The sequence below is a fragment of the Polypterus senegalus genome, chromosome 6, assembly GCF_016835505.1.
Source record: "Polypterus senegalus isolate Bchr_013 chromosome 6, ASM1683550v1, whole genome shotgun sequence".
Lineage (NCBI taxonomy): Eukaryota > Metazoa > Chordata > Cladistia > Polypteriformes > Polypteridae > Polypterus > Polypterus senegalus.
The window spans coordinates 21670056-21694840 of NC_053159.1; the positions used below are offsets into that span (position 1 = coordinate 21670056).

Genomic DNA, 24785 nt, shown 5'->3' on the forward strand with positions numbered 1-24785 from the left:
TGAAAACTATCACTTTATGGGGCCATGCAAACCTGTATTTACACTTGTGTGCACATTAAAATGTTTTTTTGTACAATGTACAATTCTCATGACAGTGGAATAGGTTACTCTTAGCCAGTCTACTGCAGAATTTGCAGTGGTAAATGTGGTTAACATCCACTCATGCATGGGAAAAAAATACTGTAGAATACCGTGAAACCGTTATAATTTTGAAAAATACCGTGATATAGAATTTTGGCCATACCGCCCAGCACTATTGCCAGTTGTTCACTTTTCACCTAATTGTCTCAGGTAATGGTAGTGTGAAATTAAGAGGCCATACACTTTTCAGTGCTACCTATATATTATATGCACTTTGTAAGGTAAGAATATTATATTATTGTTATCACTCATTACCAAATGACTGTCTTGTTTGACTTGTCCATTTTGGTTATTTTTTGTTATGTACACTACAGTATTTTACTCTCTACCACCTTTACAGCGGATATTGCAAAAGTAGCATTTCAGTACGTGATTGAATTATCACATTAATCAAGTAATCAGTAATGCATTCTTAATTATTTGATTCACTTAAAATGTGTTTAGATTCAGATGTGTGTCTAATCTAGGTGTATATATTAACAATTGCAGCAGAGTTTATCAAATACATAAAATACATATTACAATTTTGCATGACCCTTAATATTTGTGCACAATGAAAAATTTATGACATGAAAAGGATTTAATACTGCAACAATAAAACTGTTAATAAAACCAGGCAATAACAATAGTTATCTGTCAATGGTCAATAGTTGTTTGAATTTTAAACTTCTTGATTACTATAAACATCTGGTGGGTCATTTTTAGCAAAGTCTTTTAGGGGACCATTGTTTTAGGGTGCTCCAAAGGACTGTTTTTTTTTTATTCCACTTTTGCTAGTATTATGAAGATTTCGACCTGCCCACTTAAGCACAGACTGCACTTAACTCCCTCCTGCAGCAACAAAATTAATCTCTGCACTTTAAAATATTAAGTGAGGTTCTGCAGGACTCCTATTGGTGTATGTGCCTGTAAGTCTAAACAAGGTTCTACATAAGTCCAGTAGCACCCTTCCCAGAAGACATTTTATATGCTCAAATATCCTGGTTCTACATAAGTTCAGTAGCACCCTTCCCAGAAGACATTTTATATGCTCAAATATCCTGATGCAAAAAAAAAAAATAATCCAAAAGTTTTAAAAATATGTTAGGACACTTTTCACTTTTGTGTCTGTTATGAATGGCAGCATAGTTTGCCCTTTGACAGTAGTGCAAAAGTGATGCTTTAGAGACCTGAGTTTCCTAACTTATAGTTTACTAGTCGAAGTACCTACTTGTATAAATGAACAGGGTAAAACTTTCTGAAATTATGCATGGCCAGACACAACCTACAATGGGACAAAAAGACATCCTCTTAAACAAAAGCTCTAATCCATCAAGACAATAACACTTTTATCCAGAGTAGTTGAGATTAAAATGGAGTACATACCTGTAGTCTTTAAGATCACACTTTGGCCAACAGAATATTCTATATGGTGGCAACAATATCCTCCATCAGCCATAGCATACTCCTACTGTCTGATAGGAATTGTAGTCCACACCATCAATGCTGGTTTTTGGAGGCCCTTTCCCCGATTCACCATAAAGCCTATATTTAAGTTGTAACAATTGCAAGGCAAATGCAAAATTTTCTGAAAATCAACCATTTTGAGTGATTAGCAAAAAAAAAAACAGAAATCCAAATGGCTAATGATTTTACTTATAAACAGATACTGCAGCAAGCAAACAGCATCTCTCAATGTTAACAATTGAAAATAATCCCAATATTTAAATTAATTTAAAGTTGTGGTTTTTCTACAACCTTTTTCCTTTCAATGATGCTCTTTTTAGATGATTCTACCATTGCATAGTGTCCTACTAATCAATGTACAGGTTACAAAATATTTGTGTTGACTTTGATCACATAAAGGTTGAGCTGTAGCTTTATAAAAATAACACAGGTGGAATATCCTTGGTGTTATGATCTGTCTGCTCCACTCCTTATTCATTGTTATTATATTAGGATACATTTAAGTGATCAATGTCAATAGCAAATAGGTAAATTAAAACAAATACAACAAAGGAGAGTTAAGCATTTAAAGTTATTGCAAAATAAAAACATTTCCAATTTTTTTTAATTAATGTTAATCTAACACTACTATGATCTACTGGAGATCAATTAACTTATTAAATGTGAAACTGACTGGAACAAAAACCTGCAATGAAACTTGAGAAGCACTGCCTTAGAGTATATGCTACAAAGTTAACCAGCACACAAATCTTTATACAATAACTTAGGGAACACATTAGGTCATTCGCACAGAGCATTTCAAAGTAATAATTTACTCATACAAATCACTAGAACAGGTTTAGGCAGAAACTGGTAAAAATATTCTTAAAGACTCAAAAGCGTACATATTCAAAGCTTAAAATTATTTAAGTCATGCAGCTTATTCTTCTGCTTGTTAAAATCATTTGGTTTTACCTATAGTAGTTCTGAAAATGGGCAAAGTAGATTTTGCATTGATTTATATCTATGTAGCTATCTGTCTGTCTACTATATAAGAAACATCACTTGGATGCACTGGAACACATCATCAGTGATGTATCCTGAGGTCATTGGGTGTTTCGGGTCTTGCAACATCATACACCCTCACTCAGGCGACCCAGCCGCGGTTGATCAATCCCCAACTTGCATCCCAGTAGCAATCCACAGATCAGCCCTCTTTATCCAAAGCCACCTTCAGGCTTTCTCTGCGGCTTCAGTTGGGAATTTAATGGCCCTCTTTCTGGCTGCTCCTGTTATGCCCAGCCGTGTGAGGACTCTGCAGAGTGAGCATCCTGGACATCCTCTGCAGCCAGCTTCTATGGGCTCATAGAGTACCCTCAAGCCTCTGTCCCTGGACTTCTCGACCAGCTCCTGGTACTTGGCACATTTCCTCTCGTTAGCTTCCTCAATATGCTCTTCCCAGGGCACTGTCAGTTCCAGCACGATCAGCTGTTTTGAGGCCTCAAAGGTAATGATCATGTCTGGCTGGAATGATGTTGTTACAATTTGTTGCTTTCCCAAGTCAGCCTGCAGCTGCCAGTCAGAGGCTGTGTGGAAGAGGCCTGTTATTACTGCCTTTGCCTGGGATTGCTCTCCCGCTTTAACAAAGGTAACTGCCTTCTTTGAGCCATGGAGGAGTTTGCTTGTGTTGATAGCTGAAGCCAAGCTTTCAGCAACTGCCTTGAGCACCTTGTCATGGCGCCACCGGTAGTGACCATCTACTAAATATATGACATTTTATTAGTAACCATCCAAATGGCACATGGAAGATGTTTACAGGAAATGTTAATTTAAACTTTGATGTGAATAAAGATGCAAACATATACATATCACAAAACTTTTGATATTACCTTATTTAATCATATCAGTATTCAATGCTTGAAGTGAACTGGTACACACCAGTATGAAGTACCAGCACATCTCAATTTTTATAGTTTCCATACAGGTAGTGTTTTCAAGCCTGCCAGCAGCTCTACAATTATTCAACCTCCCTACACCTGTCAATCGAATGTTAAGCGCATCATGGTGCTCAGACCTCCACAGGCCTGTACCAAAGGTTATCAATCGACACTGAAATGTACCACCATTAAAGTATGTCCAGTCCAGTCACTTAGTGTATTTATTTTCATTTATTCTTTAAAATGAAACATCATGCCTTGGTTAAACATATATTTCTTTGTGCACTCTTTTGCATTGTGTTTTAATTGAAAACTTTCTTTCAAATGTACATAAAGTGTTATTTACTGCATATTTCAGTCATTATTGTTATTGTCCAAAATAATTTTGTTAATCTTGATAATACTTTTTGTCCCCTTTTTCCACCCCAACTTGGAATTGTCTGTCAGAATGTACATACAAAGATGTGTAACATAACTGAGCAACATTTTATAAAGTATCATGAAATCCTTATACCAATTTACAAAAAAATCACTTTCAAATATAAAGTGAAAAAATGCAATTTTGTTTTAGCCAAAGAAGGGCTTACTATCAGTTTATGATCTGATCTTGTAAAATGACATTAGTGCTATGATGTTTACACTTTCATTTTTTTACTATACAGATGAAATGTCAGAAAGTCGACAGACACATGTGACTTTGCATGATATCGACCCTCAGGCCTTGGAACAGTTGGTGCAATATGCCTACACTGCAGAAATTGTAGTTGGAGAGGGAAACGTCCAGGTCTGTTGAATTTTAATATACCTATGGGCCTCAAAACTGAAGCTATGCCAATGAATTAGTGTGCTGAACTAAAACATGTTAGTCAAGTTCTCTTCTCTTTCATAGTGCATTTTTCATCTCCTTTAAACCTGTACATATATTCAGAACCTGCTGTTTTTAGTGTGGGATGAGAGCCCATTTTGACAGCAACATATGCAAGGCAAGAACCACCTGGAAACAGGCAACCAGTGCATCACAGGGCACAATCACAAAGTAACTTTCACTGAGCAGATTTAGTGTTGGCTTTCTAATAGCATCGTGGAGTGAAACAAGATCCCATAGAGAAAAACTACAAAAACACAGGAAGGGCATTGTAAACTCCATATAGGAAATACCCCAACTGGATCATACTGTCCATGTGCAACACTATTCACTGTGCCATGGTACCTCCCTAATAATATTCAAAATTACAGGACATTTATAATAACATCCAGATATAATAATACAGCTGGCTTTCCTGTGTATACAGGTGACCAAAACTCCACAGCTGGTGCTGCTCTAGCAGTTGCCTCTATCGGCTAATAGCACATCTTCAGTACCTTGTCAAATACATTAAGGGATGTGAGCTTCTGAGCTCTGTCAAATAGAAGAACATGTTAACATGTGTCTGTGTTCTCTGTCCTGTCCAGTCTACTGTTCAGATAAACCCACAAGTATTTATTGAGCTGCTTCACCTCCACCTCCTTCCCCATCATGGTGATTGATCTCATGGGCTCCATGGAGCACTAAAGATGTACCGCCAGTTCCTTTCTCTTAGCAATTTTAGATGAAAATTGTTGCCCCATCACTCCATTGCAAAACATTCAGTCAGATTTCTGTACTACTTCTCAACTCCATTGTCAATGATGGCTACAATGGTGAAGATGTTTGAGAACTTCTGAAGCTTGCATAAATAGGAGTTTTATTTGAGGTAGATAAGATAGATAGATAGATAGAAACATACATAAATACATACATACATACATACTTTATTAATCCCAAGGGGAAATTCACATAATCTACCAGCAGAATATTGATATAAAAAAAAATTAAATTAAAGAGTAATAAAAATGCATGTAAAAACAGACAATAACTTTAAATAATGTTAGTGTTTACCCCAAGTGGAATTAAGGAGTCACATAGTGTGGGGGAGGAACGATCTCCTCAGTCTGTCAGTGGAGCAGGACAGTGACAAAAGTCTGTCACTGAAGCTACTCCTCTGCCTGGAGATGACACTGTTCAGTGGATGCAGTGGATTCTCCATGATTGACAGGAGTTTGCTTAATGCCCGTCGCTCTGCCACAGATGTTAAACGGTCCAGCTTCATTCCTACAATAGAGCCTGCCTTCCTAAAAAGTTTGTCCAGGTGTGAGGCGTCCTTCATCTTTATGCTGCCTCCCCAGCACACGTAAAAGAGGGCACTCACCACAACCATCTGGTAGAACATCTGCAGCATCTTATTGCAGATGTTGAAGGACGCCAACCTTCTAAGGAAGTATAGTCAGCTCTGACCTTTCTTCTGTACAAAAAAATTACATGGAAGGGAGACAGGGAAGTTCCCTGCGTTGCCCTTGTGTTCTTGACCATCATCTCTCACACAAAGTCCTAGAGCCTATATTGCCAGTTCTGTTTTGGTGAGAGCAGGCTTTGTGGATCATGTTGATTATAATGTCATCTACCCCTGTCTGTGCCTGTTGGACAAAGTGCTGGGAGGTGAGTTTCTCTATTGCCATTAAAATACCTCGTGTGTCTTATTTCTTTCTGCCTTTTAGTAAGCTAATATAAGAATGACTTTTGAATTAAATAACACAGAATTTTTATGTTTGTCTTCATGAGAAGGTCATGATTAACAGCAGACATGATGAAACTTAGAGCAGAGATTTTTTTCTTGGCTAAGGGATACTGGACCTCATGAGGGCTAGGGATGAAATGGTGAGCCATATTTTGTCAATCTGTTTGTGATTTTCATTTTCCCATACCGGTTACTATTTTTTTTTTCCTTTACCAGTACTAATACATTTCTTGTGGGCCAAAATTCTTGTCATATCCTGACTCAGCCAAGCCTATTTGGCCAAATACTTATATATACACAAAAGGTAGCCAGTTTTAATCGGAAATGCAAATCACATACACATGTTATGGAAAGAATATGGAACATGATAACAAGTATTAAACTTTTAGTAAAAACGTTATGTGCTTTGCAGATGAAATACATAAATAAGAGCCATTGCAGATGCCTTATTTCTCACACAAGGGAACATGTTCACTCATTGTACATATATGTGTTGCCAAACTTTCCATAACTTAAGTCACTTTAAAGCTCTGTATGGTCACTGTATGAAAACTTTACTACACACTATTAACCAAATGGTACACTATTTTACTTTTACAGTGTTTGTTTTTGACACATTTTTTTGCCTGATGCTGCCAGAATAGGCTCCGATCCCTGCACTACCCACCCCCATTCAAAAATGTTTAAATGTTTTGTACCATGCCTAAATGATGTGCACTAACAATGTGTATGACAGTATTCGTTCTCTACAGACTCTCCTACCTGCAGCCAGCTTACTGCAGCTCAATGGGGTTCGGGATGCTTGCTGCAAGTTTCTGCTCAGCCAGCTTGATCCATCTAACTGCCTTGGTATCCGGGGATTTGCAGACACCCATTCCTGCAGTGATTTGCTGAAGTCAGCACACAAATACGTCCTTCAGCATTTTGTGGAAGTCTCCAAGACGGAAGAGTTCATGCTGCTACCTCTGAAACAGGCAAGAGGGAATTTATTGCAGTTGTGAGTGATTTTCTATGAGATCAGCAAGTAAATTAGATTGTACTTTTTAGAGCAAACACTTCCACTGCGTGCTTTTGCAAAGTAGCTTTAGTTACTTTAAAGCCTTATAGAATCTTTTCTTCTTAGCTGCAATGTCTTTATCTTTATTCAGTTAAAATATAAGGCTTAGCCTTGTGCATTGATCGTCTGACTAAACATTCAGTTATGGTTTGTGGTATTGTCTCTTTTTTTTATAAGATTATCTAAATATGTCATCAGTGCGCTTTCATGCTTTAGTCAGTTTTACATTTATCACTTGGCTTTTTCATGCACAAGAGAATCTAATAAAGAAACTGCAGCACACAACAGAAATGAAAAGCCAAACCCTTTAAACAAGAAGAAACATTTCTCATTGTCGGACAGCCTGACATTGAGGTCAGAGGCTCAGTGCCTTTAATTGATCAGTTGTGCAGTATGTTTGAGTGTGTGTGAATATGTGTTTGAGACAGTATGCCAGGTTTAATGCAGACATTTCAGTGCTTTTTTATATTTTTGGATTAGTTATTTTGATTTCTGATGGAGTTAGATATTTTTAATCTGCAGACGTTTTATTGAATAAAAAATTATTGGATACACAAAATGCAGACCAATTCTTTTGTTATTGGAATCTAATTAATGCAAATTGCTTTCACGGGGTTGCTGTTACATGTTACTCAAATTTAATGTTTTCTGTTTTCTTGGTTAAATAATAAACCAATTTAATATAAACTGTTATGCACACATCTTACACTTTTCAAAAATCCATAACACTGATCTTTAAATAGCAATTTAGTGGCACTGACCTGATCATGAGAGAATAAAAATTGTCAAATGAACTGATGTGTGGATGTATGGTATAATATGTCATCTGTACATTAAAACAATTGTGATGTGAACAGGCCATTGAGTCCAGCAAGCTTGTCCATCCTAGTCACTTATATTGTCTAAAATAAATAAATAAATAAATAAGTCAAGATCTGAAGGTACCCAAAGTCCTGCTATCCACTACACTACTTGGCAATTTATTCCATTTGTCTGCGGTTTTTTGCATAAAAGAAAATCTTTCTAATACTTTTTTGTGAAATCTGCCCTTAACAAGTTTCCAGCTGTGTCCCAGTGTTCTTGAATTTATTTTAAAGTAACATACTGAATCCACTGTATTTATTTCTCTTATAATTTTAAAAACTTTAGTAATGTCACCTGTTAATCACTCCTTCAATATCTCCTCATAGCACATACCTTTCAGTACCAGAACCGGCATAGTCGCTCTTCTGTAGTCTTTCTCTAATGCTGCTGTTTTTTTTTTTGTTTTTTTGTAATATGGAGACCAAAAAACACGCACTTCTCAAGGTGAGGCCTCACTATAGTGTTGCATAACTTAAGCATAACCTCCATTGACTTGACTTCCTTCACAACTATCTTGATTGCTTTTGTAAACTGTCTGGATGTAGACAGTGATAAGTGCATGACTCCTAGGTCCTTCTCATAAATCAGTGGTTCCCAACCTTTTCTATCCCCGCATCCCTAGAAAATGTTTGATATATGTTTGCACCCCCTACAAAAGTAATATCACATTTGAAGATGATGAACCACAAATTCAACCACATACAGGAATGCGGGTGAACAAATAAGCTTTTAACTCAGTGCATAAAATTTAAATATAAATTGAGCAATTTACCTTTATAAATCTCATACTCTTGTAAATGTGTCCCCCATGAAACTTAGACATTTGATTGACAATCCAGGGGTTGGGGTATCCCGCGAAGTGCCATGAGGAAATGACACATGATCAACAATCAAAGAGGGTGAGGAATTGGAAACTCCCGTGTTACAATGGGTGCTAGTACTCCACTGAGCAATGAAACACAGTCTACAAAATTTGTTCCCCGTAAAAACCTGCACTGCAGTACAAAAACAGATATGTTGCACAGTTAAATTTGCTGCACTACTGCAAGGAGCAACAACAGAAGAGATAGGCTGAGTGTAAGCAGCAGGTATTGCATCCAGTTCGGTCCCCCTTATCAAACCTTGATAGCAGTGATGTTTCCTGATCAGGGCTTACAAGGAAATCAATACTAGACCTTGTCCTTCTCTACAGATCAATGAAAAGTCCAAAATTCCATTCTCTTAAAAAAGTTCTTTGTCTTTACACTTTGTTCAGTAGCAAGGAACCCTCGAGAATGTGCATGTCTGTGGCTCATTCACAAAGGACAATTGTGTGCACAATGCTTGATTCTTTTCAAAACATAGAACACTAACTAATAAATACCTTACAAATGACAGCATATTGCAAGATACCAATTGCAAAACGATAAAGTCAGAAAATTTACCTTGCTCAGTTCTGGCAAATCTCAATGCTGCCTTCCTCTTTCGTTGGGGAACCCCTGCCATTAAGTGTAGTCTCAAGTTTCAAACCCTCCACTGTATATTCAAATATAATATTTCTACTTAATATGTGTAATACTTTGCATTCACTTAATTAAATGTTATCTGCCAAAAAATGTGCCCAAACCTATAATGCTGTCCAAGCCCATCTGTACCAATTTAGCTGATTCAACAGCTTAATCTGCTCTAACACCTTGTCTGGTATCATCTGCAGACTTATCCAGCTTGTTTTTATATTCTTATCTAGATAATGTATGTATATCAAAAAAGAGGAGCAGCTCCAGTACTGACTCCTGAGAAACACAACTTTAATCATTAACTAATTTTTAAAAGGTTCCCATCACCATAACTCTTACCTTTTTGTGTTGGAGTCCTCTGTGTTTCTGAAACATGATCAGGACCAATATAGTCTGAGTATGATTATTTGCCTGTTTTATTTAAACATTTAGTAAAGCAATTGTCCTGTGGTCATTGCCTTTCAGGCAGGAAATGTCCTTAAAGAGTGTGTAGAACACTGTAGTTGGTGTCGAAGAATGGCCGTCATATACACTAATGGAGATAGGTGTAGCAAGGCGGCTGGTCAGTTAAGGGTCCTGGCATCTTGTGGCCATTCGCAGTAGACAGAAGTCCCATCTATCAATCAATCAAACCAATCTACTCAGCCCATATTTTATGTCCAACCTAATAGCATAAAATACAAGGTCATCCAGTGCATGATACCTATCATAAATTATTTATATTATTTATACTATATTGCATTGTGTTTGCAACTGTTTATTATTATTGTGATTCTTAGGGACAATTGCATAAAATTATGATATTATTTACAAAACCTTAAACCCAGCCTATTCAAATGGCAGTCCACAGGCCACATGTGGCCCAGAATCAACTTCTGGGTGGCCCACTTGCCCAGCCCGTGGTCCCATCAGAAAAAGCGATAAAAACACATTTTGTGAGCCTTCAGAAATTCTTACATAAATTCCTACAGCAGTACAGACTATGAATGTAACACTTCTCGTAGCCTAGCAAAATTCCACCCACAATGCAGCACATTATTGTGTGTCTGGAAATGGTTATAGTAGTCTATGATATAGTGATTTTTTTTTTTTGTGGTAGTACCTCGGTCGCAATACTTGGTTGTTACATCAACTACATATTAAACGATTCTATAATCAATTGTGTACTGAGTCTTAGTTATATTCCAGTTTCAAGTAAGTGCAAATATGGTTTTTCGCAGATGAATCTAATTGTTACTCCAATGAGAGCCTCATTAGTAATAAGTACTGTCTCTGCACTTCTCTTTATACTCTTGGTTGACCCTCCACTCTCATGCTTCAATACAGGGAATTTGTGGCTATTACAAGGACGATGATTAGTCATTGACACTCACAACAAAGAATAAATTAAACAGAATGCATTTGATAAAGACTTTGCACACAAAAAGTTTGGAATTCTCTTTAAAACTCAATCAAATTAATTAATGTTCTTTGATTTTGGAAATTATAGTTTGTAATTTTAAGATATCAAGCACAATATTATGCAGTACAATACGCCTACACAGGTAGCGTAATGACAGTGCCACTGCCTTGCAGTAAAGTGATCATGGGTTCATGTCCTGGGTCCTCCCTGCACTGAGTTTGCAAAGCAGTATGAGTAGTGAGTAAAGCGCTATATAAAGAATTATTACTATTATTTTTTAAAACTTGACTATTTGTCAATTTCAAATTTTAAACATTATGTTTTCTCACCAAATGAACAAAACATGTGGCGTTTGGATTCTCTGCCTCTATATATCTTCATAGTACCTCAGATTTGATCCAGACGCAACGTATGTGTACTGCCACCTTTTTGTTTACAAAAAGAGGCACTGCTAATCACACATGTGGTGATTTAAAACAAACCTATATTCCCCCAGTGGACAGTGATGTTGTATTCATGTTTGTTAGTCACTGTTGTCACTTGTTATGAGTTTGTGCACTGATAGCTTTGATAGCATTGATAGTTCTTTTTTATTCTGTCAAAAGTACTTCATGATGTGTCTGGGTCATATGTGACCAAAATTTTAATTTTATTTCAAAGGGAAACAAATATTATTGCTAATACTAGGCACTATTTTCTTTTTATGCACTTTGAGATGTAGCTAGTTCAGATATGACTAAAATGTTTAATTTTTTTTTTTATTGTAAAAGTGGGAAAAAAGTATTGCTACTACCTCAGATTATGTTCAGGTATAGCTTTTTTATTTATTTTTTTTGTATACTTGTTGATGTGCTGGTGTCAGACGTGACCAGATTTAAAAGGTATACAATTAATAAATAAACTTAATTAATAAATAAAAATGTTGGTTTAAAAATGATCACCTGCTGCTTACCAGCCATTGAAAATGACTGGCGCAACCAAATTTCTTAGTTTGAAAGTCTTGCCCAACTGAATTGTAATTAAATGACCCTGCATTAAACCAGTGCACTAAATAACAACAGAAAAATTAAGTTTAGGGCCACGCTTGTAAATCCAGCACCATTTTTTAATGAGAAAAGACATTTTGTATGTAGTGTACAAGTTGAGTGTACAGCCTTTATGGCCTGTAGAAACAGATCCATATAAGGTTCAATATGTATTTGTAAGCATATTCACACCCCTTTCCTTTTTTTTCCATTTTTTACATTTCTGACATGATTTGTGTCATTTTGTAATGAAGAAATTTCTTCAGCCATAAAAATGACTTCTTCAAAGTCAGCATGTCACACACCACATGGAGTAAAAAGTGAGTTTTCCCTTTGTTGTTGAAAGACTAGCAGTTTCTTCCTGCTTTGCCAATGCCTTGTCATTTTTTCTTTCTCTCTAAACACAAAAAACACAACTTTTCATGTTTCCGTTCAATGGTCTCTTCTGTTCTTTACCACTTTTTATTGTTCAATTTCTAAACAATACAAAATACAGTACTCCACGGTGTTCTTAGTATTGATGTAATTTATAACTCAGCCTCTTTGGGGTGTTCAGTGTAGAATTGCATTGTTATTTAAATAACATCTGGATCCCTGTTTGGATTACTTTTTAGTCATTTGTTAATGAGTTATAAAATAAGGTTAATGAGTAATAAAAATAAGGATGGGTGTTCAAGTCTGTTTGCCAGATGATAGATTTTGAACTGGAAATTTAATTGGGCTTACAATAGGGATGAATTAATACTTTGTGTTTTTGGTGGATTATAAAAGAAAGCTGAAGTAAAAATAGTGAAAGCATCCCTTCACATTCTTTAGATGTTGCATTGTATAAAGTGTTATTCTTCAAAAAGTTTCCAGCCACATTATATTTCTGATGAGAGATTTATGTACTATATTAGTAAATTTCAGATTAATACTATACATTCCCTATATCTGTCCTTAGTTTTCCCTTAAATCAATTTTTAGCCAGTAGCAGATTTTCCTTTTTAACAAACTGCTGGCTTAATTTATTTTTTGCCTGCTAATATGAGTACAAAGATATGGTGGAAACCATGAGGCTGGCAGTGGATGTGTAATGGTGGTAGTGATAGCAGCAGCAGCAAGTGAAATTTGTTATCATTGATAAACTGAAGCCAGGATAAAAAGGAAAGTATGACATTACATGGCATTCTCAAAGATGAACTTAGACAAGCAAAAAACAACCTCTTTTATGAGCTATGGACAGTAACTAAAGGAAAGAGTTTGCTGGTACAAATACCAGGATTATGTGGCTCACTCTCCATTCTACTAGGAGGACACTGGAGTTAAATGACAACTGCTGTTGAGATGATTTGGGCATCTAGTGAGGATGTCTCCTAGGTGCCTACCTCAGAGGATGTACAAGGTATGTCCCACAGGACCAAAACACATTGGTGGGATTGATTACCCATTCAGCTAGCCTGGGAATAAAAGAGAATTTTAGAAGAGACGTTAGAACCACTTCTATGGGGATGTGAGGCTCTGGTCACCCCTGCATGTTTCAAACATGACCTGTACCAGGTCAATTAAAAATTAAAATATGTCAATGTAATCCAATGCAGGAATTATCTATCTTAATGTAACATAACCAAATGTTGTCAAATCACTTCACCCAAATGTGAGTTGTGTGGGGTAAGAGCCTATCATGATCATAAGGTAAAGAAACATCCCTGCACAAGATGCCATTCCATTGTAAGGTACAGTTAATATACCAATTAGGAATTTCCAATTAACCACAGTTTAGCATGAAGAGTACCTTCTATCAACACTTTTGCTTATTGAGTTGTAGTGACATGCTCTAATTTCAGTAGGGGAGGTGATGTTGGGCCATCTTGTCAAGCTTTGTAGGTTTCAACAAACACTGAATATATAATATTGCTATTCATAAAGCAAAATACCCAACAATATAAAATCAATTTTTTGTGTCTCTCACATTTACCTCATTGTATTTTATCTAATTTGCTAAATAACTATATATATTTTTTCCTTGGCTGTATTTTCATTTTTTTATTTCATAGCTGTACCACTGTAATTGGCCAGCCCCATTGCTGCTGGAGAAACTGGTATCCTAGCAACCACTGCCAAATGATACTGCCTGTTTCTTCTCTTAGGACCTGTCCTTTACAAGCAGTGTCCTTGCTATAATGTTTATTAAACATAAGAGAGACTGATTTAAGATGGCTCTCGGATGAGAAACTCATTTCTAAATATAGGTGGTATTTAATTGGATCAGATTTCTCGCAAGGAGAAAAGAAGACCAGGTTGAGATGCAGTTATTTCCAAAGAACTGACCATTTTGCCAGGTAGCATCTTAGAATTTTTAATATGGCTCAACAAAATGAAAATGGTGAATGGTGAAAATGACCTATGCATATTGTAAAGTATGTTGAGCCATCTTTAGAGGGTAGGAGAGTTGCTATGAGGGCCAAAAGCCTTAGTGCTATAACCTTTATGAGGAGAAATTAAAAACACTGAAGTATGACTGCTTGGCAGGTAACAAATAACTACATTGTTAAACACCTTTGTCTGCGCATGTAGTAGGCCAGGAGAAGAAGACATAAATGCTTTTATTTTTATTTTTTTATTGTCTTAGCATCTTGGTTTTTATCATTTAAATCCTATGTAGTCTTAGAAAGCACTTTGACTTGACAAGAGTCCAGAGTTTAATTTACGATTACACTAGGGGGCTTTGCCCCCTGCTCGCTTCACTTGCCAACCCGGGCCAGCGCTACGCACCAGCCTCTTCACATCTCTGCCACTAGTTTTGCGAAGAGGGGGGCTGAACGCACCCCAAGGAGATGCAGACGCTCCTCTGAAACCCCCTCTTAAACGCTGACAAACCACAAAGCTGAGTTTGTCTGCTTGGGTTGAATGAGAAGTGAGGTGCATGTAAGTGCCGAAAAAATGTAAAAGTGCATGCATACACGATCTCACCAAGTGCAAGTCACACTTGTATAAGTTTCTACATCTTCCATAGAATTCACACCAACTCCTGTCGCTGTGGTTGAGCGTGAGCAGAGTGGATTGCTCCATACACATACACACACAGGTCTTTCATTTATATTTGCCCAAAGATATATAGTACCTATGATATATGCATGGAAAGTAAAAGAAAAAGAGATGAGTTCTGAGATTTTTGCAAATATGAAAGATAATAGTTATGAGGTAAAGTTGTTATATTCACTAATTATAGTGCCAGATAGGAGAGACCTGTTGTGTATTGATTATCACGTACACGTGACCATAAAGACCCTGTAAACATTTAGACATCTAGTAAAAACGTAGAATACCACCTTCTGAATCAATTGTAATAAAACTGGAAAAAAACAAATCTACTAACTTATAGATTAGCCTTTTGCTACAGTTTGATAACATTTTAAGAATACATTCAGTTGTATTATATGTAATCAGGTCTAAAACACTAGGTAATGTTATCTACTGGTCCTGTCCTCATTTACGATTACCATTGCAAATCCAAATATTTATGATGACGTTATAATTTGACATACCTCTGTCTTCTGCTTTATTTGCTTTTTTCCCTAGAAAAGGTTTTAGAAGACTTTGACCTTTTCCTGATAAATGATGACAACATTCATTGTTCAATGATCTTTTTTCAGCCATTACAACTGACATCACATAGGCTTTGTCACAAAGTGACTGTCCATCCTCTTACCCTTGTCAATTAAAGGTTATGTCCAAGACTAAACGAAGTCAACATGCTACAAGTGTAGCCTTCATTATTTATTTAATTTGATACTAGGGGTGGAGGCTTGCTTTGGGTTTGGTTTACCGTGATTCAATGATAGTTTAAGAGTGGTGTAAAATAAAACATCAACAATCTTAAAGCACCTTTGAAAGATAGATAGAACTGAAAATCCATATTCTGGAAAACTCATGAACTACTTTATTTTAGAACCTTTCTCACAAATCTTGTTCAGAGTGAAGAATGTAAGAGAAGCAGGATGGTATGGGGTGGAATAATACTGATTGGCTTTGCTAATTTAGAAGAGGACATTTATTAATAATTATATAATTATATATCGATTTGAACGAGTAAATTAACCTCAGGTTGTATGGTAGGTCTGTGGAGATGTCGTCTAGAATTACTGTAATTCCTTTATGTATGTATAGTGAGATGTAGTGGTGGGAGTTTTCATTAGCTGTATTTCTTGGCACTGAAAAAGTTTTTTATATGGGGTATTTATATGTAACCTTTAGGGACACTAAAACTAGAAAACAGTGAGTTTCTCACTTTTAGACTTTATGACTGGTCCTTTGCAACCAACAGGAAGCACTGACTCCTTTGGAATTAGGTTGTTTCTGAAACAGCAACTAAGAGTTAACTAGAAAACTCCGCTGTGGCAAACAGATATTGCTGCATAAAGCCAAAGAAAGGACTGCACTTAATTTTTTTTTGTTGACCATACACTTGCCAGTAAGAACAGGTGAAACAAGCTCATTTAAAAATAGTTGACAATAGCAAGGACATTTATGCTCTATTTTATGCTGATGCACAAAGGAACAGATTCTGTAATCAGGGAGTGGTGTGTAACAGAATGAGATAAAGATAAGGAGACACTACCAAGGTTCTTAACTCTCTGTTGTTGCCAGGATTCTAATTCTCCAAGGGAATGTGCGATTCTTTGAAATCCTCTGTTTCAAAATATATCTATTTGGTTAAGTATACATGCTTACAAACATTGATAAAATACCAAAATTATTCTTTATTACTTATTCTGTATGAATCAAAGATTCTTCCCACTTCCGTCCACTTTCCAGTAACAGCCTTAAGCTGTCTCATTTCAGACTTATCTTGGATTGTTAAAACACTCACAAAGGTTACAAGAAGTTTTCCACTTTGTCCTCCTTTAACCTGCATGTTTATTTATACTTTATTGTATTAAGAAGCTTAGTGTCTTTTTGCTTACACATCACTAGGTCCCAAAAATGTTTAAATTCAGCATCTTGTCAACAACATCTGTTTCTTCCTAATGCTTTATAAAATATCAGTCAATCAGGCTGTCCATGATAGTGATTTTTTCTTGTTTTCCAGGTACTTGATCTCATTTCTAGTGACAACCTCAATGTTCCCTCAGAGGAGGAAGTGTACCGTGCTGTGCTGAGCTGGGTGAAACATGACATTGACAGCCGGAGGCAGCATGTCCCCAGGGTTAGTGTCCTAATGTCATTTTTTGGTTTGTAAAACACAGCAGTTGGTACACAGATAACAGAGTTCAGTGCTATTAGGACTGTCACTTCTACAGTAAACTATCCAGTTCTTTTAGTGAAGTGACCAGAGGGTGTGATTTAAACCCTATCCAAGCTTGTTATGCATAGGGCTTGTTTTCTTTTGGAATTATTCATTATTTACTACTGTGTCAGACATGATCCAAATCCTATAACCAAAGAATAATACATTTTAACTTTCTTACAGTTTACAGTGTGCATACTTAAACACTTACAGTATAAATGACAATGAGCACAATTTTGCAGAACATGGCACCACTCAGGTATTGAATTCAATTAGTCTTTTAGTATCTTTAGTATTGATCACCAATATCAAGAATATTAAAGCAATGAAAATGCAATGTCAAGTGGAGTACAGGATTACGGTTAGGATTATTGTTATGCAGCAATAGTAATCGTATCAGTGATAGTATGAAACAAACTGCAAACATTAATTATTGAATGGATCACTGCAGGTGACTAACCAGACTAATTCAAACAAAAAATAAACTTAAGCTCACCCATCTAGTGCTGTGTCCAGTTTGCCCCAGAGAGGCTTTAGACTCCTTGCTCATGAACTTGGTCACGTAAATTTGATAATGGATGGATGGGTAAACTTCAAGTAAGCTTGTAAGAGAAATGATGACAATATAATTAACCAATGTCTTTATTCACCTAAATACTCATATCAATGGAAATGAAGCAGGGTGATGGGGGGGATCTTAAAGTCAAAACATCTTTCCATGTTTCATTCAAATTTAAGCAAACTAGATAGCATTGTTTGTTACTATCAGGTTTGTACTAACAAACATTTTGCAAACTACAAACTGACAGAGAACAGAAAAATGAGTTTAACCTGTTACATGACACTGTAAATCCCATGTACTTATTATTGCTGAAATTATTCCATTTGATTTTATACATATTTCTGAAAATATATCAATTTGGATTTTTTTTTTTTGTATAGTACATGAACAGTTTCAGGAGTAAGTTGCTACATCAGCTCAAAGCAGTGGCCTCCACAGTCACCAGATATGACACTGGTTATGCTTCCATTACTTATGACTGCCAAGCTTTTTCAACAACTTGGGAGTCTTTAGCAGCAGCTGCTCTGTGACATGTTAAAATAGATATCATTGTGGTTCAATGAAGGGTTTCAGCAATGAGTAACATTTTGTCTTTAGAGATGGGCATGATATCTCAGATATTTAATGATACAAAACACTCATAAAATAAAAAGAACACCTGAATAATAAAATATACAGCATTAAAGGACTAGTGATTAAAAAGAACTGGAGGATCCCAGGAAAAAAGGAGGCCCAAAGTGTGACAAAAAATAATTGTCACCATATCTCTCACCCTCCCTGTGTTGCTTTGTTATTAATAAACACATACAGTATTTTTGATATGTTTTCCCTTCTTGGAATTATTCAAGGTGTGAAGAAATGCCTTAGTGTGCGTCTTCTTGTTGCACGCCCAAACAATATTAAGCTATATAAAAAAATCAGGTACCTGAGTAGAGATCATTTATAATAGATCTGACAGCTTTGAGTACAAATACCAAAACTTGTACAAATGGTGTTACTGTGTAAATAAGGTGCACAAATCCTACATTTCGTGCTGACCTTTCTAACACTGTACAGGGAAGCTCACTGGTTTGGATTTCAATCATGAGTGAATGACCAAGAACCTCCATCTCCACAGTATGACAGCTTAAAAGTCTTTGCAGTTATCTGATGAGTCAAGCTTGGAAACTTAACTTGAAATATTGGACAACTGAGACAAATTGAATTGAATTGAATTATGTTTTTCTATAGTGCTTTCCGATGAATCTAGGCTCATGGTACTGTTACATGTATACAGGTAAAGTATTACTATAAATATTACAAGTGACGTTATGCAAACACAGAAAACAGCTTGAAAGTAAAGCAACAGTAGAGCACACCAAGTGCCACAGCAATGTATGGAGAAGAGAAACAGTATGCAAAAGGGTTAGTAACTGTGTAATAGTTCCAGTATTTTTTCATACAGTGGCTAACAAACAGATGCAATCAGAACAGCTAATCGGCAGCTCTAATTGGGGTACAGTATACTAGTATAAAACAGTATGCAGCCTAGATTTGAAAGATAAGATCAAAAGGGCATTTCTTACACAAGAAGGCAGATCATTCCATTGTTGTCTGTCCATGTAGCTAAAACCTCAACCCATCTCTGTTATTAGTCCTTGGAATTTTTAGTAGACCAGCATATTGAAATGTTAAGGCATAATCTAGTTTGTATGTATGAAAAAGTTAAGATTGGTAAATAGGGTCCAGGTCATTTAAAGCTTTACATGTAAAAATAAGGATTTTAACATCAACCCCTTATCCCTTAATCTAATTTTGACTTTTTTTTAAACTGTGATGCCTCTTTCCCTGTAGCTGACTAGGTCATTGTTTGCAGAGCTACCATATATAACTTTTTAAGGTAACTCCAGAAACTGTGATGGGTCTTGCAGGTAATCCCAACAAACTATATATTTTCAGAAGAGACTGCCTACATGCTTTTATTTGTTGTTGAAAATATTTTAGAGTAGTTATTAACAATTTCTATTATAACAATGAAGTATGACAGACTGCTTGCACATTTTCAAACAAATCAACAAACCACAGTGAACTTAAAAATCATCTATTTTGGAGCTGCTCAATACCAAAAGCAAAAGGGATCACTAATTGGAGAAAGTTACTATTCAGTTAATTTTTAACTGTTGCTTGATGAGTAAAATGCAGACAATTAGCCAAGCAGGGTTAAATTTATTTACTTCTTTTGAGTCTGCATTTGATCTTTCCCTCTCTTCTATTACTTTCTGTGCTTGATGTTTGTGTGATTTTTTTTTTTACTTTGCCCACTAATCACAGGCCGTGACTGGTTGACAAACAAGCCAACCAAATACCAAGTTTTTTAAAAAGGTTGAACTCAAGGTGTGCCCTTTTGTTACCACAGCTGATGAAGTGTGTAAGGTTGCCCTTGCTGACCAGAGATTTCCTTATGAGTAATGTGGACACTGAGCTACTTGTGCGGCACCATTCAGAATGCAAAGACTTGCTAATTGAGGCGCTGAAATACCATTTGATGCCTGAGCAGAGAGGAGTGTTGAGTAACAGTCGTACCAGGCCCAGGAGGTGCGAAGGAGCAAGTCCTGTGCTATTTGCAGTAGGTAAGGACAGTGCATTTTTATATTTTAACACAATGATAAAAAATTACAGGTTTAAATATGTAATATGGGCCCTTTTTTATATTGTTCTTCTTTCATGAATTTACAATTAACTGCTTAAGCATGCAGTTTAAAACTAATTCTGCTGTACAGGTGGTGGGAGCCTGTTTGCAATTCATGGCGACTGTGAGGCATATGATACCAGGACAGACAGATGGCATATGGTGGCATCCATGTCTACAAGGCGAGCTCGGGTTGGTGTAGCTGCCATCGGAAACAAACTGTATGCTGTTGGAGGGTAAGACTTGTTAAGAAACACATTTGTGGATTAAAGGTGATATTAAGGAGTTTTTATTTTTTTGCTTCTCTAAGTCTTTTTTGATTTTTGATATACAAAAGTTTTATACTACCTTTGTCACTAATGACCTGATGAATATAAGGACATTTCTTTTGCCATCATAACTGACAAAGGTTTGTTTTTTTTCTCCCAAAGAAGAGTTCAATTTTTAAATGTTACCTTCAACAAGTAATGCTGGTCTGAACAAAACTTTATAATTATGTGTGACAAGAATTGTTAACCTATTAAACTTATCAATATAGCTGATTTTCTTCCATTCTACAATTGAAAGATTATTATACTGTATATATGCCTGAATTATATAGGAATATGCTGATGTTTGAAACTGGATCAATGATAACTACTTTAGTATTTTCCTTTGCAAAATGGACCAAGTACAATCACTATTTTTGAATAATTATGCCAATACAAAAATAGCTTATATTTCTAAATTAGTCTAGCTAACCTAAAATGGAGGGAATAAACACTAAAAACATGGCTAACTATTTCTCTATTTCTAGATCAAAACCTAAAAGTACATTTATAACAATACATAAAAATGTACTGATTACGCAGACAATGAGTTGAACAATCAAAGTATAAAACATGCCTACTGTATAGGTAATAATGCCCACTTCACTAAACATTATGAAGTAACTTATATTATTATCTTTATTTTTTTCAAATAATGGCAGTATATGTCTTGTAGTTTGCCAAGGATGGCATTTTATTATATAGTTTTATTATATAGTCACAGATTGCTTCATTACTAATCTCACTGATCTTCTCTGCTGTAGTGTAATTCTCAGCCTTGATGATGTGATGGCATTTCTCAAAGATATACATTTTAACCCCATTTTCACAGCAGTGTTTCATATTCACCACACAGTAGCATGTCTCTCTGTGTCCGCGATAGGTGCTCCATACAACATTGTCTTTTGACAGGAATAGCACTTCCAGAGAAATGAAGTGATACAAGTGAAGTTGCTGCAGTCATTCTAAAACAATATATCATTGTATAGTCCTCATTTCTTTAGTCCAGTAATCAACCACTGTATCACACTGTATTGCTTCAAACTAACTATTAAGCATTTGTATTAATTTATTTTCATTTACCATTTTTTCTGGGCTTATGTAATTGTCAGTTGCTCCTAATGCTGTGTCTCTATGTTACAGCAATTTTTGGAGCTATCACTTGTGACATCTAACTGTCCAATTTCATTGTTTTCATGTGAACTTCAAATGAGTGTTTTGAAAGAAACATGAGGTTACTGTTGATTTTTCTTCTTGTTCAACACAAAAAACTGTAAAAATAATTTTTGTAGTATTTTTTTTTGTGAAAACAAAAAGCAGACTAAACCCATTAAACATGCTGCAAATGTTATGAATTTTTATTTTATAGCATTAAATGAGTTGCAAGTCAACATTTTGCAGTGCTAGATTTGGTGACTTGGTGAGGCACTAAGCTATATAAAGTTGTACGAGAACTCACTAAGGTGAGTAGCAAAACAGTACTTTTTTGGTGCCACCACAAAAAAAAGTGAAAACATATTATTGGCGCTTTTCCACTGCATAGTACAGCACGACACGGTTCAGTTCAGCTCACTTTTGGGGGGTTTTCCACTGGGAACAGTACCTGGTACCTGGACCTTTTTTTAGCACCACCTCAGTCGAGGTTCCAAGCGCGCCGAACCGTTACCAAAACGTGACGTGTAAACTCTGCTGGTCACTGATTGGCCGGAGAAAATCGTCATTACTGCGTCACTGGTTATTCTTTTCTTTAAAGGTACACACACGCGGAAGTTTGTGTCCCGTCTCTCCATCGCTGGACGCAGTTTGTTGCATAAGTGGATGAATGTTTCTTCAGACACTCGAAAGTTCTCCAGCCACTGAGTGTTTGTAAAACCGGGAACAATCACATCCCGTTGTTAAATATGCATTATTTTCACTTTTAACTTAAAACTTTTGTAAAAACAATACTTGTCCTTTATTTTCAGCCCCGGGCGTGGTTAAATCCTTCTTGCAGGACGTATAATGCTGCTCGTGTTGTTGTTGGTTCGGGGAGGATGAGCGCACGCTGAGGATATGCTGTCAGATCATCTGCTGTCTTTCTGCGTGATCTGTTTGTCGTGCTTTGCGTCGATCATTTCAAAGCCTGTACAGCAGCTGTCCTTTTGCCACTTCGTGTCTCTGCCGCTCGCGTTGTGAAAGGAGGGGGGTGAGGGGGATGTGGCTGAACGCATGCCAAGGAGAAGCATTCGGATCATCTGCTGGCTTCCTGCTGGCAAGCTGCATGCTCTGCTTGTCGCTTGTCGTTCTTTTAAGAGCTGGGAGCACATGATATCTGTCTGCCAAAAGCATTCCAACAACTGCTTGATAAGATGTCCGTGAACTTGTTTTAAATGTGGTCTCACTGCCTTGTCTCGCGTGATGTTAAAGTGTCTCTCGTGGGACGTCAAATTGTCTTCCGAGAACATCACGTCTTGTCTCCCTAGTCTCCCTCCCAGGATTTTTTTTTTATAATAGAGAGATACAAACAGGCTCAATCAAACAAATAAGAGAGATAATACATAAAAATATGAGGTATTCTCACATATTTGTTTGGATCTACAAGTTTAAAATGAATAAAGTTGGGTCTTGCAATGGGTTGGCAACCTGTCCCTGTAATCCTTTCTCCTGATGCTACCGAAGTAAGCTCCCATAATGAATACAGCAGGTTCAGATTATTTAAAGTTAGATGTTTAAAGCAGCTGTGTCAGAAAATATATTTCTTCACCCTATTCATCTTTCCCTTTATTAGTAGCATGGGGGTTTCATTATTCAATTGAAAACAGAGCTGTTATGTCATTATTTTTTTAAATTATTTTCAGGTATGATGGCACTTCTGATTTGGCTACTGTGGAGTCCTATGATCCTGTCACCAATTCGTGGCAGCCAGAGGTTTCCATGGGAACTCGACGCAGCTGTTTGGGTGTGGCAGTGTTACATGGCCTCCTCTATGCAGCTGGAGGCTATGATGGAGCCTCCTGCCTAAACAGGTATCCATCCCTCCATTTTCATTGCTTATTTTGTAAGCATCATACTCATGAAACCCCACGGAATTCTGCAAGTGGGATGTGATTCATTTAATTCTCTAACTACTGAGAGACTGTGTGAATACAGGCTTACTGCCCTCGCTGTCCCCGCTGAAATTCAGTCCAGGTTTTCCTCAGAACAAGACAGGTGGTCAAATGACGTTATGGAGTGTTACACACCCTCTTGTACAGATTCCCCCAAACATTAGTAGATGGCAGTGAGAACGGGCATAAAAGATGTTTTAATAGCTTCTTAGGCTGCCTATATTCATAATTCAGCTTGCATTGTGTCCCTCTGTCTTTGCAGTGCAGAAAGATTTGATCCTCTAACAGGTACCTGGACATCTATAGCAGCCATGAGCACAAGAAGGAGATATGTTCGGGTAGCCACTTTAGGCAAGTATTATAAATAGACCTGTGAATTAGCAAATTGAGTAAAAAAGGCCATTTTGTAATTTTGTATTTACCTGTGTTTTTATAAATAATGTGTAAATGTGTAAACTAAGTTTAACTAAGACCTATTGACTAAAAGTGACAAACAGCAGGCAAGCCAAGCTTGTAAATACAAATAAAAGAAATGTCATTGCACCACATTATTCATGTGAATGGGATAAAATATCAGTAAATGTAAAACAAACAAAAAAAATCAGGACACTTCAAAAGCTATTCTTTTGGCTGATTTGCTACTTTTCTTTAAATAGAATAAGAGATGTACAATTTTTAATGGATGTAATATAAGAATTCATCACCCCAGTGAGGCCAGCTTTTGAATTTTACCCTGTTCCCTTGCTGATGTAAACAAGGTATATGTTTAACCACAAGTTTTATTAACTGAAAAGCGAAAGTATTTTGTACATATTGTTCTTATTCAGATGAGAAAGGTTGACTTACTTTTATCAGGAAAGAAGTGAATCCTGTTTTATCATTCTTTAGTACATCAACTAAATTCTTTATCCTTCCAGCTGCCCAGCGTGCTTCCAATGCAAGTTACATAAA

At 36.4% G+C, this 24785-nt stretch overlaps 1 protein-coding gene across 6 annotated transcripts in view; it reads left to right on the plus strand.

Moving 5' to 3' along the window:
• Positions 1-24785, plus strand: part of klhl17 (kelch-like family member 17) — a 69202-nt gene that overhangs the window by 38704 nt on the left and 5713 nt on the right. For all 6 annotated transcript variants that reach the window (XM_039755556.1, XM_039755555.1, XM_039755558.1 and 3 more), the window contains 7 exons: positions 4166-4287; positions 6850-7071; positions 17013-17129; positions 20168-20381; positions 20532-20676; positions 23586-23753; positions 24097-24185. In XM_039755556.1, the coding sequence (XP_039611490.1) occupies positions 4166-4287; positions 6850-7071; positions 17013-17129; positions 20168-20381; positions 20532-20676; positions 23586-23753; positions 24097-24185 (1077 nt within the window). The remainder of the gene's footprint in view (positions 1-4165; positions 4288-6849; positions 7072-17012; positions 17130-20167; positions 20382-20531; positions 20677-23585; positions 23754-24096; positions 24186-24785) is intronic.